Below are 13626 nucleotides of genomic sequence, written 5' to 3' on the forward strand. Positions count from 1 at the left end.
TTGAGCAGCAGGAAACACTGGTTGTCCTCAGAGAAGCAGAGCTGAGGGTAGACCAGGGCAGACCAGGGAAGGATCAAGTGCCAGGAGAGAGACTCAACCCCTCCGGGACAACTTATCCAAACGAGACCTGGGAGCGGGTGACACACGAGAACCTTCCTGCGGGTGTCTCGGCTCCCCAGAAGCCATAGAGTAGACCACAGCCACGTGTGGATTTCCCGTGTGGGGATCGATGTCTTGACTGCGTTGTGGTGACCCTTCAGGGAGCTGTCACCAGGCCCCGATGACATTCCAGTTAGAAATGAGTGAGTGGAATTGCGCAGGCTTGTAGAGGTTCTGCCTGCCTTTGGATCCCTTTGTTTTGTCTCAGGAGATACTAAGCTTGGGGGCTACCTTTCCCCGTGTTGAGATTCCATCCAAATCCAGAGGATTATATGGGGCTACAGTGTCTGTGATTTAAGTTTGGAGTCAGGAAGTAGGCCAAAAAAGACACAATGCATATTCTCGAGCTCAGCTTTGTCCCTAAACCTCAGAAAGGCCAGGCAGACTTGTAGGCTCAGTTTAACAACTTTTTGGACCATTCGGTGCACACATGTAGCTGCGTTTAACCTACTTGACTATCTTTTGAGTTTGGACTTTTTCTGGCCCTGTGTTCATGTTTTGGTAGTTGGGTCATCACAAAGGGCATGGTCTGTCACAGGGCTTCATTCAAGAGTGGGCACAGGGCCCAGTCTGAAAGAAGAGCCATGTATAGAATCCCAGCCTACAGGGTTGTTTGTGGGTGAAGGGGCACGGTGTCCAGTGCGTAGTGATGATTTGGTACATGCTTCAGATTTTGAAACATTTAGTTTTACAAACCTAGGGGATGGAGTTTCTCAGGCTGTACTCACCGTTCACAGACACAAGGGGCTTGAACCAGATACCTACGACACATCAGGGTGCCCTGTTGTTAACTTCACATGGTAATAGGTGCCCCCATCCTTGGGTGACACATCACTGATGTGGATGGAATGGTCTGTTTGGTTGACCTCTGTGTTTTCCACTTGATTTACTTGGGGGAATGGGCTTCTGGAGGAAGGGAGTGGAGAGATTCTAGAAATGCTCTCAGAAAGTGATGGAACCAGCATGTTGGCTTGTATGTCACACCGGAATGGGCTCTACTCAAGCACAATGCTTGTGTCTGGAGACTCTCAGCCCACACAAGACTGATGACCCTTAATGTCCACGAGTCCATTGCCATGCACTTACTGCCAGGGCTATTTTGCAACTGGTTCATTGTGAGCCCTGTCTCCTCTTAGGGATCTACAGGATGTTAAGTTCGGGGTGGGGGTGGGGATGTTAGAGCAAGAGGAGCATGCAGAGCAGGCCCAAACTGCCCATAGGAGATGACAAGACTCCCCTCTCCCAGGGATGTCACCATCCTCTCACATTGTCCTGGAATGACGAATTCCATGCTGGGAAGCCATCCATGGCCCCTACTGAGCATCTTTCCTGCAGCCTCCAGCATCTCTCCCTTCCTCCAACCTCCAGGAGACTTCACACCTTCCATCAGAGTCTAAACTCTTCAGAGTTTAAAGACTGGGATATGTAATGCCTTGATAGTCAGGAGCACTGGATTTGCAAATAGATGCAGTCAAGGTTCCAATCCTGAATCCACTTCTTAGTGATTGGGCTATATACACTTTGACTTTGAAATTTTCATTTGTGTAGCTCAAATATTCAAACTGAGTTCATAGTCTGCACTCAGACATTCTCTTACCCCTTCTACCCTGTTCCGTACGTGGCACATGCTGTACACATTTGGGCAAACCAAAAAGGGACCCACGTTCTACACCCTCACTTGTCCACTCTTGTCTGCCTGCTAGAAGCCCTTTTGGTTTTACCTCCTACACACCTGTGGAATCTGTTTCTCCATCTCCATCATCTCTTGCCCAAATGAAAACTATTACTTCCTAATAGGCTACCCCCATCTTGTTCTGTCTGGCGTAAGCTCTACCTTCTCCTTCTTCCAAGGTGGTCTTCTACAACACACATCTGATTGTACGCCTTCTTGCATAAACAGTTTTGTGGTTTCTCATTGCTCTTACAAACCCAGAGTGTTTGGTATATAGTATGGTGTATGGCATATCGTGTGGTATGTGGTATATGGTATATGGTATGTAGTATGTGGTATATTGTATATGGTATGTGGTATGTGGTGTGTAGTATGTGGTATATTGTATATGGTATGTGGCATGTGGTGTGTAGTATGTGGTATATTGTATATGGTATGTGGCATATGGTGTGTAGTATATGGTATATTGTATATGGTATGTGGCATATGGTGTGTAGTATATGGTATATTGTATATGGTATGTGGTATATGGTATGCAGAATATAGTGTATGGCATATGGTATGTGGTATGTGGTATATGGTATATGAAATGTGGTTTGTGGTATATGGTATATGGTATGTGGTAGTGTACACAATCCACCCTTCCATGACTGGCTTGGCCCCTAGAGACAAAAGGATCCCTGCCTTTTCTGGTACTGACCACAATCTCTTATTCCACATTGGGTTCCCTGGGAAATAGGTGTTGAGATAAATATTAACAAGCAGGTCATTTTCAGGGAGTACTTTTAGGATCAAACCTGTGGAAGGGAGGAGAAGGGAGTAGGAATGTTTAGAAGAAGCTAAGCTGCAGTGAGGTCTCAATGACAACCTCAGGTGATCTCCTGTGCGTGCTGATACTAACATGTTATTTCAGAGTTGTCCTGAGCTGGGGTGAGCGGGCTGGGCCTCTATATCCCCATGTTGAGGAGCCACTGGATGTGGCAGGTTACCAGGCATGACCTGGGGCAAGGTGGCTCTTCTCAGCTGAGGCCATCTCAAAGAGGGTCACAGCCCGGGGCCACCTCCTGAGGCCTGGTGCATCACAGCATCCACCTTGCTCTGCAGAGCCCCTTCCAACTCTGTTCCTCGACCTCAGCACATGAATTAACCCCCCCCCCCCCACCCACCCCATGGAGGTCCTTGGAACTACCCCACTCACCCAGGGGGCTTGAGGTCTCTGAGCACACCTGGACTAACCTGGGCTTTCCCACTTGGAAACATTTAGGATGACTATCATGGGGACAGAGAAGCAGCTCCTTCTGGGATCTCTGAGTGCCTGGCTCTGGAGTGAGCTCTGGCAGAGGACAGAGGAAGGAGGAGAAGGAACCTCAGAACTGGAGTGAGATAAAACCTGGGTTATGAAACAAAATCTCCCGACTATTCACTTCCTTGCAATGTCCCCCAGGGGGGTGCGAGAGGCAGAGATCCAGCTGAGGACAAGATGTTGACTTTTTTTTTTAATGGCCTTAATTTGTGTAACAGTTTTACATTTAGAAAAAACTTGGTACAATCATACAGAGTTCCAATATACAGCTGCACACAGTTTCCCATCTTATTGACGTCTTACAGTAGTATGGTACATCTACTATAATTTAATGAACCCATGTTGGTACATTATTATTTAGCAAAGTCCATAATTTATTTAGATTTTGTCTTGGCTTGGGCTACTATAAGAAAACACCATAAACTGGATGCCTTGTACAACAGGAACTAATTTCTCACAGTTCTGGGCATGAAAATCTGAGATCAGGGTGCAAGGATAATTAGGGTTGTGATACGCATTTCCCACAATAGCAAAGCACATGGTTGTGTAGTCTCCTGGTGTGGGGGGGGGCCGCCCCCGCCCGATGAACCTGCATAACGTACAAAGGTGAAAAAAATGGCAGAAGGGAATGGGCATAAAGCTGAAGGGGTACAGGAGAAACGAGAAGAGAAGAAGCTGGAGGTAAAGTTCAAACTCAATGGGAGTGGGGTTCATGAAGGCACAGAGACCTTCATGGGAATGCGGCCCGGGATACTGTTCCCAAGCATCCAGATATGCAGCCAGAGGAGGAGAGTGAGGATAAACTTACCACGTCGCTGAGGAAAGTGGGGGTGGGGTGGGGTGACAATGTCCCGGAGGAAGTGATGTCAGCAAATATTCACATTAATGTTGTAAAGATTTCACAGCATCGGAAGTGCCAAGGATGGAGTGTTGGGAGCTGATCCCAAGTGAGAAAGGAGGGAGATAATCCAGACACTTGCTCTCTATTGTAAACTGTGCCATCAGAGGAAGGCAGGCCCTCTGCAAACTACTCTTGATAAGTCTTTGCAAACAAATAAAACTCTTCTCTTTTTCAACGTTTCTAATGTTTCAAAAGCCCATATACCAAGTGAATAATAGTTTTACTGTTTTTTTTATGTCCCGATACATTCATAACTGACTGTTGGAGGGTTTCTGAGATGTTGAAAAAAGTTTCTAAAGGTCACAGAAAAATCGTTACTTTTCCCACTGATTACTGGCATCACTTTTCATGGTTTCCGCTGCACCGTCATTGTTTTGGTCCTGTATCACTGTGCAAAGTGAGCACTGTTTCCATTTATCAAGTTGGCTGATCTTAAGTTCTAGGGAAGTAGTTCAATTCAGGTATGAGCTGTGGGAATGCAGAGTGAGAGAGTGGAATTGATATTTTACATGGGGTGGTTTTTGGAAGGTGTTTTTCATAAAGAGACATATCAGCAGAGCTTGAAAGGGGGAGAGACTGAGCCGTGCACGGAAGGGAGACAATTTGACCTCCATTTCCATAGGATCACTGTGGCGGAACCCGGAGAGTCTGTTAGGGACGCGGCAATGGTCCAGGAAGGGATGCTGGTTGCCGGGACCAGGGGGCAGCCCGGGAGCAAGCAGTGTGCAGGTGCTGGGTGGAGCTCCCTGGTGGGCGGGAGGAGGCTTGCCCTCGCTCCTGAGAGCTTTCCAGGAATTTTGCAAGCTAGTTGTTCCACTGTTGGCAGCTTGAAATTGGCCACATTAGGAGTGTAGACACCATCGAAGTGGACAAGCGCTACAAATCGGGCTTCTTTTTCTTCCTGAGAAGTGGATTGTTGAACATTTACCATCTTGCCACTGCACATAGCTTTATGAAGGCAGAATTGAACACGGGATACGAAGAAGGAAATCAGGGAAGGGTCCAGGTTTCTGGACTGCCAGCACGTGTACGTGAGCAACAAGGTCGGGAAGGATGAAGGTGACAGAAGAGGTAGTGTTCCCATCACAGGGAGAGGAAGAGATATTCCTCTGTGGGTCTGAGTAGAAGGACATGTAGGCAAAGAGGGAGGAGAATCCCTTCTCTTCTTCCAACCAGGATGGGATTCATTTGTATTCGAGAGACATTGGAGAACTCACCAAGGCTTAGGAGTCTGAGGGTTGGCAGGAATAACCTGTGAGAACATGGACTTGAGTGTGTACTTCATGACCATGGTCCCCAGGAGAAGGCTACGAGATAGCCTGGTGTGCGTACATGTGACTTGTTTCTCACATTCTAGTAGGATATCCATGTGTCAGTCTCCAGAGACATTCTATTGCCCTGCTCAGGACCAGGTATGAAGACCAGCTCTGGGGGCATCAAGGACTAGGAGAGGAGCGGCAGGAACTGTGGGCAGGTGGGTCTCTGGGGAAGCTGACATTTGGGGCAGATTTGTGGAAGCTTCTAGTTGTTCCTTGTCTTAGGCTGGGCCCCTCAGGGAAGGAAGGAGGCAGCAGAGACCGAGGATGGCATGTAGCAGGGGAGGAAGGAAGGAGCCGTGGACCCATGTTCACATTTCATTATCTGCGCATCATTCCAGAAATGTTCTCCACATGTCTCCTTTGTCCTGGGTGCTATTTTCCTCCTGGGACACCTGTAGTGAGAGGGCAGAAAGTCCCTGACATGGACTGTGCCTCCTCAACCTTCCTCCCTAGGTCCTGATCGCCCTTCCCCATCCTCTCCAGTCTGTCCCACAGAGAGTCAGAGCGGGAGCCGTCCTCAGAGCAGCCAGCAGGCACCTGTCAGCATTCCTCTAAATGTGGACACCTCGCGCCCAAATAATCTAGAGATGGTCTCCACGGGATTTTCCACCCAGCTGTTGCTCAGTCAGCCCACTCACTTCTCAGAAACCCTAGGCCTCTGTGCACATCCTTTGCCAGCCTTTGACCCCACCCACCTCCTACAGGACCTGAGAGTCCTCCTGGGAGTTTGGAACCTCCCAGAGGGATTCCTGAGGCCCCTTAGGGTATCAAAGGAGTTATTTCACCTGCTCTTTACTCCAAGTGGGCGGTGACCCTGTATGACCTGTGGGCTGCCCCTCTTGCTGATCTGGCTCTTTCTTGGACTGACCTTGCCCTGTCTTCTTTGTCCATAACTCACAGCCAATCCATTACTTCCTGTGGACATAGATGACTGAGACAGTGATGAGCAGCAGTAGCAGCTTGGGACCCAGGTAGAGAGCCACCAGGAGTGGAGTGGACAGTTCTAGATCTGGAAATGAAGGGACAGGAGGCAGCATCAGAGAGGGATCCAGGAGTCCACTCCCAGGGGCCTCCACTTACTCCATCTGAGGGAACCTGGACCCGTCAATGCTCTGAAGCTAATGAATCTCCCTGTGAGACGCTCAAGGCAGAATTCAGAGTTGAAGTACCTCATCACGCTCACCCCTTCTCCGGCTACCGGGGGTCCTTCCTGAGGGAAGGGATGGAGGCTGTGCATCTTGGTGCAGCAGGGTCAGCCACATAGGCATCCAGCCTTCCAACCCAGACAACCCTAATACCCATTTCCAGTCTTAGCACACAAGCAAGCTTGCTAGTTCAGACACACTGGAAGCACCAGAAGTAACAGCCCTTGTATGAGCCCCAATGCAAGGCCAAAGACCAAAGTCTAACCCAAGCCAGTCCAGAGGAGGTGATGTTGATTTGTCTCTTCCTGCTTTCCTGGTTCAGGAAAGTCAGGTCAAGACTGACCCCTGGAAATCACACGGTCCAAGAATAGGAGGACTCTGAAAGGTGGAAGACGAAGGCAGATGGTCTAGATGCCGGCAGTCTGGAAGAACACAGCACCAGGTATCCTGGCTCCATGCTACTGAATCCCCAAGCACAGGAGACCCAGGTGTGGCATTCAAACAAAGAAAGACTAGTGGCAGCAATCCTAGCTCCCATTTCAAAAAACGAGGAGCAAAATAAACCCCAATCAAGCAGAACAGGGAAAAAAAGAGGAGAAAAATTAATGAAATTGAAAATACACAAGAGAGAAAATCACTAAAACAAAAGAGAGTTTGTGGAAAAGATTAGTAAAATTGAAATACTTCTTAGTAATTCTGACAATGAAAAAAGGGAAAAATAAATATTTCCAATATAGGGAAAGAAATAGGATATTACTACAGAGCCTACAGACAGCAAAACGATAATAAGGTAATATGATGAGAACTCTATGGGTAGAAATTGGACAACTCAAGAAAATGGACCAGCTTCTTCAAAGCACAACCTGCCACAAGCATCCAATATGAAATGAAGAATTTGAGTAGCCCTAGCTATCCAGATTCTCTTCATATATATATATACATATATATATGAAGCTATCCAGATTCTCTTCATATATATATATATATATATAAAAGGGTTGTGGAGTCCCATGTGGTTCACAAGAAAGTTCTCCTAAGCATTTAGAGATGAAATAAAACCAAGTTTGGTGCACAAAATAAAGTCTCAGAAGAAATTTTGACAACTATCCATTCCATTATAACTGGTTGTAGGGAGTTACTGATAATTTTACAAAGTGTGTAATGGTATTGGTTTTGTAGAAAAGCCAATGTCATTAGTCACATGACCACCCAATTATGGACATCCATTTGCAACTGAGTGTGCATCCATGACTAAGTCACTAGTGAACACAATTATGCAACTTCTGCATACCTCTAGTTTTAAGAGAAATTGTTTGTTCTCCTCTTCCTATCTCTACTAGGTGGCAGGGTCACGGACACTCAGTGACCCAGTGTTGACCTAGCAATGAGGACAGTGTCATGGGGTATGTTAGAAGGAAATGGGCCTTTGAAAGGTCTTCTGGAACAAAGACTCCTGGAAACATGGCTCAAACTCCTCCATACATTATAAGAGCGAGATAAGATAGAATTTGGTCATACAAAGGGGACCGGTAGGTCCTTGGGACAATGCCCAGCTGTTTTCTCTAACACATTTGTCGTATAGGCTGGTGGTCCCTGTCCTCGGGGACTCAGGTTTCTCTTGATTGGTTTAGCCCATCACCTGGACTAAGGGCAGGACATCTCCATCTGTCCCCCATTGCTCCCTGAGTCGGTTCTGTAAACTTCCAAGCTCCTAGGGTGGTTGTAGCAGGAAGAAGACCAGAAATGAACTGGAATTGGCATCAAGTAAATGTGCAGTGAGTAATCATGATTATTGCTGGCCTGTTGTCCCAAAGCAGGGGACAAAGGTGGTTTGTGCTGTGAGCATCCATGGTCACCAGGGAGTCTGGTCCAGACTCAACACTCTGTCCTCAGGGTTCCCGTCCAGAATTTCAGAGTGGCAAGTGCAGACCTTTGCTGAGAAGGGGTTAGAAGGGTGTAAGAAGGATCGATATGAAGCCCAGGTGAGAACGAACAGAAGGAGGAGGTGGCTGGCCTGGCATGGTGACATAATTACTGTCAGGTGAAGGTGCAGGAGGCAGGATGCTAGCAATAAGATCATCTCCCTCCCTCTGTTGTTTCCTTCTCTAATGCATGTTTCTGTCAAAAGATCTAAAAAGCTATGTACCAAAATCTTAACAGTGGTCACTCTTGGAGCATGAGCTTTGGGGAGGGAAGCTCATATCAAAATTCTACTTTATGTCTGTAGACCTCTAGATTATTCTATAATAGGCATGAATGACTGCTTTTCACATAAAAAAAGAAAAGATAGAATTTAAAGTGCCAGGTCAGTTGGCATCTCGGACTCACCATGGGCTTCCTGGTCCTTCTGGTGGGCAGAGACCACAAGGGTATGGTTTTTGGTGACCGCGGGCTGCCCGTCATGCTGCACCTGGCAGGTGAAAACCACATCTTCCCTGTGGGCGGATAAATTCACCAGGAGCCAGCTCGTCCAGTTAAAGGTCCCATCCTTGTTCTCTATGAGGTTCGAGGCCGTCGAGGCCGTTTCTGTTCGGGACACATTTCCGTTCTCCAACCAGGTCAGCTGGAGGCGCTGGGGGTAGAACTTCTTCACTTGGCAAATGACCTTCACCTGGTCCCCTGTCACGGGTTGCTGGGCAACCTCCAAGGTGGGGGGAACTGAAACAGCACAGAGCAGAAGCTCTGACCTCATGGAACAGACACATCACCGGGGAGGGGCTCGAGAACTTAGCAAGGGAATCACCCAGATCAGTGCTAGGCATACAGCTGGTGCTCAAACACTCAGGGTAGGCTTTGCATGCGAGTGAAATCCCTAAGCACAGTGCCCAGTACACAGTAGGTGCTCAAGGTACCTACTGGTAGCTGCTATTAGGGTAATGATGAGTGAAATCGAGATACGCAGCCCCTGGCATGCAGTTGGAATCGAATAACTAGCAAAATCCATGAAGTCACCGAGCACACAGTGGCTGGATTACAATAGGTGCTCAATAATTGGAGTGGCTATGGGAAAGTAAATCAAACTACCTAGCACGGTAGGTGTTCACCTGGAACTGCCGTTAAAACAGGAGGAGGTGACGGTACCCCTGGGTGCCCGGTGATTGGGAGGGTCTGTCAGGAGGCAGGTTCCAGGGGATGGAAGGCTGGGAGCACAGAGTGGGGGAGGGGCAGGCTGGGAGGCTTGGGGGCCGGAGCTGGGCTTGGGCCGGGGGTGACGGGCATCTACCTCGGAGGGTCTCGGACAAGTTGGCAGTCCCACGAAGAGGAGGGCCCCCCTGCAGGGTCACGTGGGCCACCTCGCAGATGACCTGGGAGCGAACGTCCCCCGGGGCCAGCGGCAGCGTGGTTGTGCTGGAGATGCTGTAGGAAGCGCTGTCTCCCTCTGGGTCCACGGTGGTCTGGGAGGCTGCCAGCTCATTCCCGTTTTTGAACCATTTCAGGGTGACGTTTCTGGGGGAGAAGCCGTGGGACTTGCAGGTGAAGCTCACAGTCTGCTCAGGTGTGGCCCTGGCCGTGGGGCCCGACACCACGGGGGGAGAGGGTTTGGCTACAAGAGGAGCATTTATGAGCAGTAAGCATGACTGTGGTCATCCTCACCAACGACAGGTATGTGACACTGTGCAGAACCCTCACGGATTATTTTCCAGCCCTGCAGGGGTGGAGGGGGCCCCGAGGAGAGCCGGAACCAGGTGGCCAGTCGCCCGTAGGCCTGGACGTGGCCAAGCCCAGCGCCCCCGGTGAGAGGGGACCGCGGGCCTTTCTCCTACTCGGGTGGGAGTGAGGGGCACGTGAGGCAAATACAGGCAGTTTTGCTTTGAATTTAACACTGAAAATGCTTCTCCAGGACCAAACTCGGATCTGTCTTTATCCCAAACTTAACTTAACACCTGGAGCTCTCCCTTCAGGTATTTGTGAATTTACTCTAGTTTTCACTCTTTCCACAAATATTCCATAGGGTCTCATCTCCAATCCCTGAAACCGAGAGGGAGGGAATGAGGGGTTGTTTTTCTGAATCTGCGTTCTTCTCTTGGGTCAGTGTTGGGTTGAAAACCAAGATCACGGAGTGCTGAGAAAGCCAAAGATGGTTAATTTTTCAATCGTGAATCAATTTCAAGGACAGAGACACCGGCCTACGGAGCAGGCAGAAGCCCTCTTGTGTCCTGGGGACACACACATCAGTGACTCGAGAGGGAGGGCATTTCAGAAGGTCCTATAGGGGGTCTCCAAATTGTCCCTTATTACCAAACACCTTCTAGAACAGTCGTCAGAGGGCACATATTGCAGATATGTGTATTTGTGAATGTTCAACTTCCTTTCTAAAACTCAGCAAACATTCTGAGGACATAGGTAGGAGGTGTCACATGAGTAAGTCAAGTCATGAAAACACCAGCAGCCCTGACACCCCTAGAGGGACAAAGCGCTGTGATTGGTTGTATTGAGAGTGTCTCAGGCCCCTGATGCTAGGCTGACTCCCTGACCCTCAGTTCCTTCAGGCCCGTGCCTGCCTTGTGATGGGGTCCGTGGTTTGTCCCCAGCATTCACGGGACAGCCACCGCATGCCAGGTCCTGTCATAAGCTACTTACATGCATTCGCTCACTCAGTCCCTGTAGCGGCGCTGTGGGGCTGTGTTGTCATAGACATGCGAGGACACTGAGCCCAATGTGGGGATGACTCCTCAGAGGTCCCAGAGCCAGGATGGCAGACCTGGTTGGGAGCCCAGGCACTGGTACTGGCTGCGGTGACCAGGCAAGGGACATACCCACTGGGAACTTGCGTGACACCCTCACAATCAGGATAAAGCCGTTTCCTCCCTATGTCTGGGGGTATAGGGAGACTCAGTTGCTACTGTTAAGAGTCAGTCCCTGTATCACGGGAGCATTTTTCGAAAAGACCCCCAGCGAATGACCTACATCGGGCATCTCTTCCAAGCAGGGGTAGCAGAGTCAACAGTGCTGCTGTGCCTCTTCTCCCTGTGATATTTCTGAACGGTTATAAGGAAACACATTCCCCCCCCTCTGCCCTCGGTGCATTTACCTGCATTGGAAGGGAGGGGAACGTAAGCTTCGTGAGAGAAAAGTCCTTGGCTGTTCTGTTCTCTGCTACGTCCACAGCACCCAGAGCCCAGAATGCACACAGCAGGTGCTTAGTCAGTGCTGAGTAAGGAGAACCCTGGCCACATTAAGCGGAGGTCTCTCCAGAGGCAGGGGTGAAGTGAGGCCTTGTAACGGGGAAAGTCACTCAGACTTTCAGTCCCTCATCACTGGAACCAGAAGGCTGGTCAGGATTGGAAAAGGGAAGAGCTGGGAGCCTGCAGGCTGAGGTTCCAGATTTTCCCACTGTTTACCAGCCGTGGGGCCTTCAGCAAATAGCACAACCTCTCCGGGCCTCAACTTTCCTGATCCGTGGAAGGGGCTCATTCAGGGGCACCCGCCAAAGCACCTGATCCTTATCTGTTGCTCAAGTGATGGAGGGCATTCTTATTGACTTGTTGTCACAACCAGGGGACGGAGGGATACTCACCGCTCACGATGACCTGGGTGCCTCGTCCAGACTTAAACTCCACATCCAGAACCCGTTTCCTGAACTTCACACAGTAGTAGGTTCCCGTGTCTGCTGGGGTGATGTTACTGATGCGGATGGAAAAGTCCAGGTTGCTTCGCTTTGTGATGTCTGTAACAGTTGTTACTCGGGGGGAGTGGAGGTATCCGACAGAACTGAAGATTAACTCCCGGCCTGGCCCTGTGCCCCTGAACCACTCGACCTTCCCAACGGGGAGCAGGGAGGTCAGGGTGCAGCGCAGAGTGGTTGTCTCTCCGGCTGCCACAGACACCGACTTCTCGGGCTGGATCACCCGCAGTTCCGTCTCATCTGCCACACCTGGAGGGAGAACAAGACAGCTACTTACCATCCTTGTGCGATCCTGTCCGTCCGCTCAAGTGTTTATCCACAACAGCTTTCACTGAGTGCATACCGTGAGCCCAGCCCGCTGCGTGTACATGGCATGTAGCCCTCGCGACGAGCCTGTGACACGGGACCCTGTTACAGACGAGGAAAGCAAAACACAGAGAGATTCGGTGATGTGGCACATGCAGGCGGATGGCCCCCAGCCCTCTCTGAAAGCGTCGTGCTTCGCCAAATGATCCTGCTTGTCTACGTTCTGGCCCCTTGGGTGTTACACTTTCTGGTCTCTTGCATTAGGTGGGGGCCATGAGATTTCTTTAGACCATTGTGTGTGAGCAGAAGTGATGGATGTAGTTCCTGGGCTGTGTGTTTAGCTTCTGGAACCTCTATGGATCAACTTCCCTCCTTCACAAGCACGTGCACATGCTGGGGTCTGTTCTAGCAGCCTGGATAATTGAGTGGCAGTGATGGGCAGAGCTTTCAACACACACAAACGTGTAGTTAAATGAGAAGTAAAATATTCTTTCAAAAATCTGTGGGTTTTTTTTCTTATATCATAATCATATTATTTTTTTTTTAATATAGTTTATTCCAGTTGGGCTTAATACAACACCCAGTGCTCGTCCCAACAAGTGCCCTCCTCAATGCCCATCCCCCACTTTCCCCTCTCCCCCATCCCCCCATCCGCCCTCAATTTGTTCTCTGTAGTTAAGAGTCTCTTATGAGTTGTCTCCCTCCCTCTCTGTTTGTAACTATTTTTTCTCCTTCCCTTCCCCCATGGTCTTCTGTTAAGTTTTTCAAGATCCACATATGAGTGAAAAATATATGATATCTGTCCTTCTCTGACTGACTTATTTCACTCAGCATAATACCTTCCAATTCTATCCACATTGCTGCAAATGGCCAGATTTCATTTTCTCATTGCCAAGTAGTACTACATTGTATGTAGAAGCCACATCTTCTTTATCCATTCATCAGTTGATGGACATTTAGGCTCTTTCCATACTTTGGCTATTGTTGAAAATGCTGCTATAAACATTGGGGTACATGTGCCCCTATGCATCAGCACTCCTGTATCCCTTGGGTAAATACAATCCCTGTATGCTGGGTCATAGGGTAGTTCTATTTTTAATTTTTTGAGGAACCTTCATACTGTTTTCCAGAGCGGCTGCACCAGTTTGCATTCCCACCAACATTGCAAGAGGGTTCCCGTTTCTTCACATCCTCG

General features: G+C 49.1%; 1 protein-coding gene and 1 long non-coding RNA gene across 2 annotated transcripts; both read right to left on the minus strand.

Moving 5' to 3' along the window:
* Positions 1-3301: 3301 nt before the first annotated feature.
* LOC121012385 (uncharacterized) lies at positions 3302-6837 on the minus strand. Its single transcript, XR_005782076.1, has 2 exons — positions 6223-6837; positions 3302-5746 (listed from the first exon to the last, which is right to left on the minus strand). It is a non-coding gene; the product is annotated as an uncharacterized LOC121012385 (long non-coding RNA).
* A 1807-nt stretch (positions 6838-8644) lies between these two features.
* Positions 8645-12420, minus strand: LOC121012381 (signal-regulatory protein beta-1-like). Its single transcript, XM_040447477.1, has 3 exons — positions 12018-12420; positions 9723-10043; positions 8645-9157 (listed from the first exon to the last, which is right to left on the minus strand). The coding sequence occupies exons 1-3, from the start codon at positions 12403-12405 to the stop codon at positions 8793-8795; spliced, it is 1074 nt and encodes a 357-aa protein (XP_040303411.1). The 5' UTR covers positions 12406-12420; the 3' UTR covers positions 8645-8792.
* Positions 12421-13626: the final 1206 nt, after the last annotated feature.

This window comes from Herpailurus yagouaroundi, unplaced genomic scaffold (assembly GCF_014898765.1).
Source record: "Herpailurus yagouaroundi ecotype Mexico unplaced genomic scaffold, PumYag 196, whole genome shotgun sequence".
In the NCBI taxonomy this organism is placed as follows: Eukaryota; Metazoa; Chordata; class Mammalia; order Carnivora; family Felidae; genus Herpailurus; species Herpailurus yagouaroundi.

Excerpts from the sequence above, each read along its gene's own strand:
- LOC121012381 (XM_040447477.1), bottom strand. The coding sequence starts at position 12,405 with ATGGTAAGTAGCTGTCTTGTTCTCCCTCCAGGTGTGGCAGATGAGACG. Across the intron at positions 10,044-12,017 it reads CACCCAGGTCATCGTGAGCG|CCAAACCCTCTCCCCCCGTG; the intron begins GTGAGTATCCCT and ends CTCCTCTTGTAG. Across the intron at positions 9,158-9,722 it reads CTTGTCCGAGACCCTCCGAG|TTCCCCCCACCTTGGAGGTT; the intron begins GTAGATGCCCGT and ends GTGCTGTTTCAG.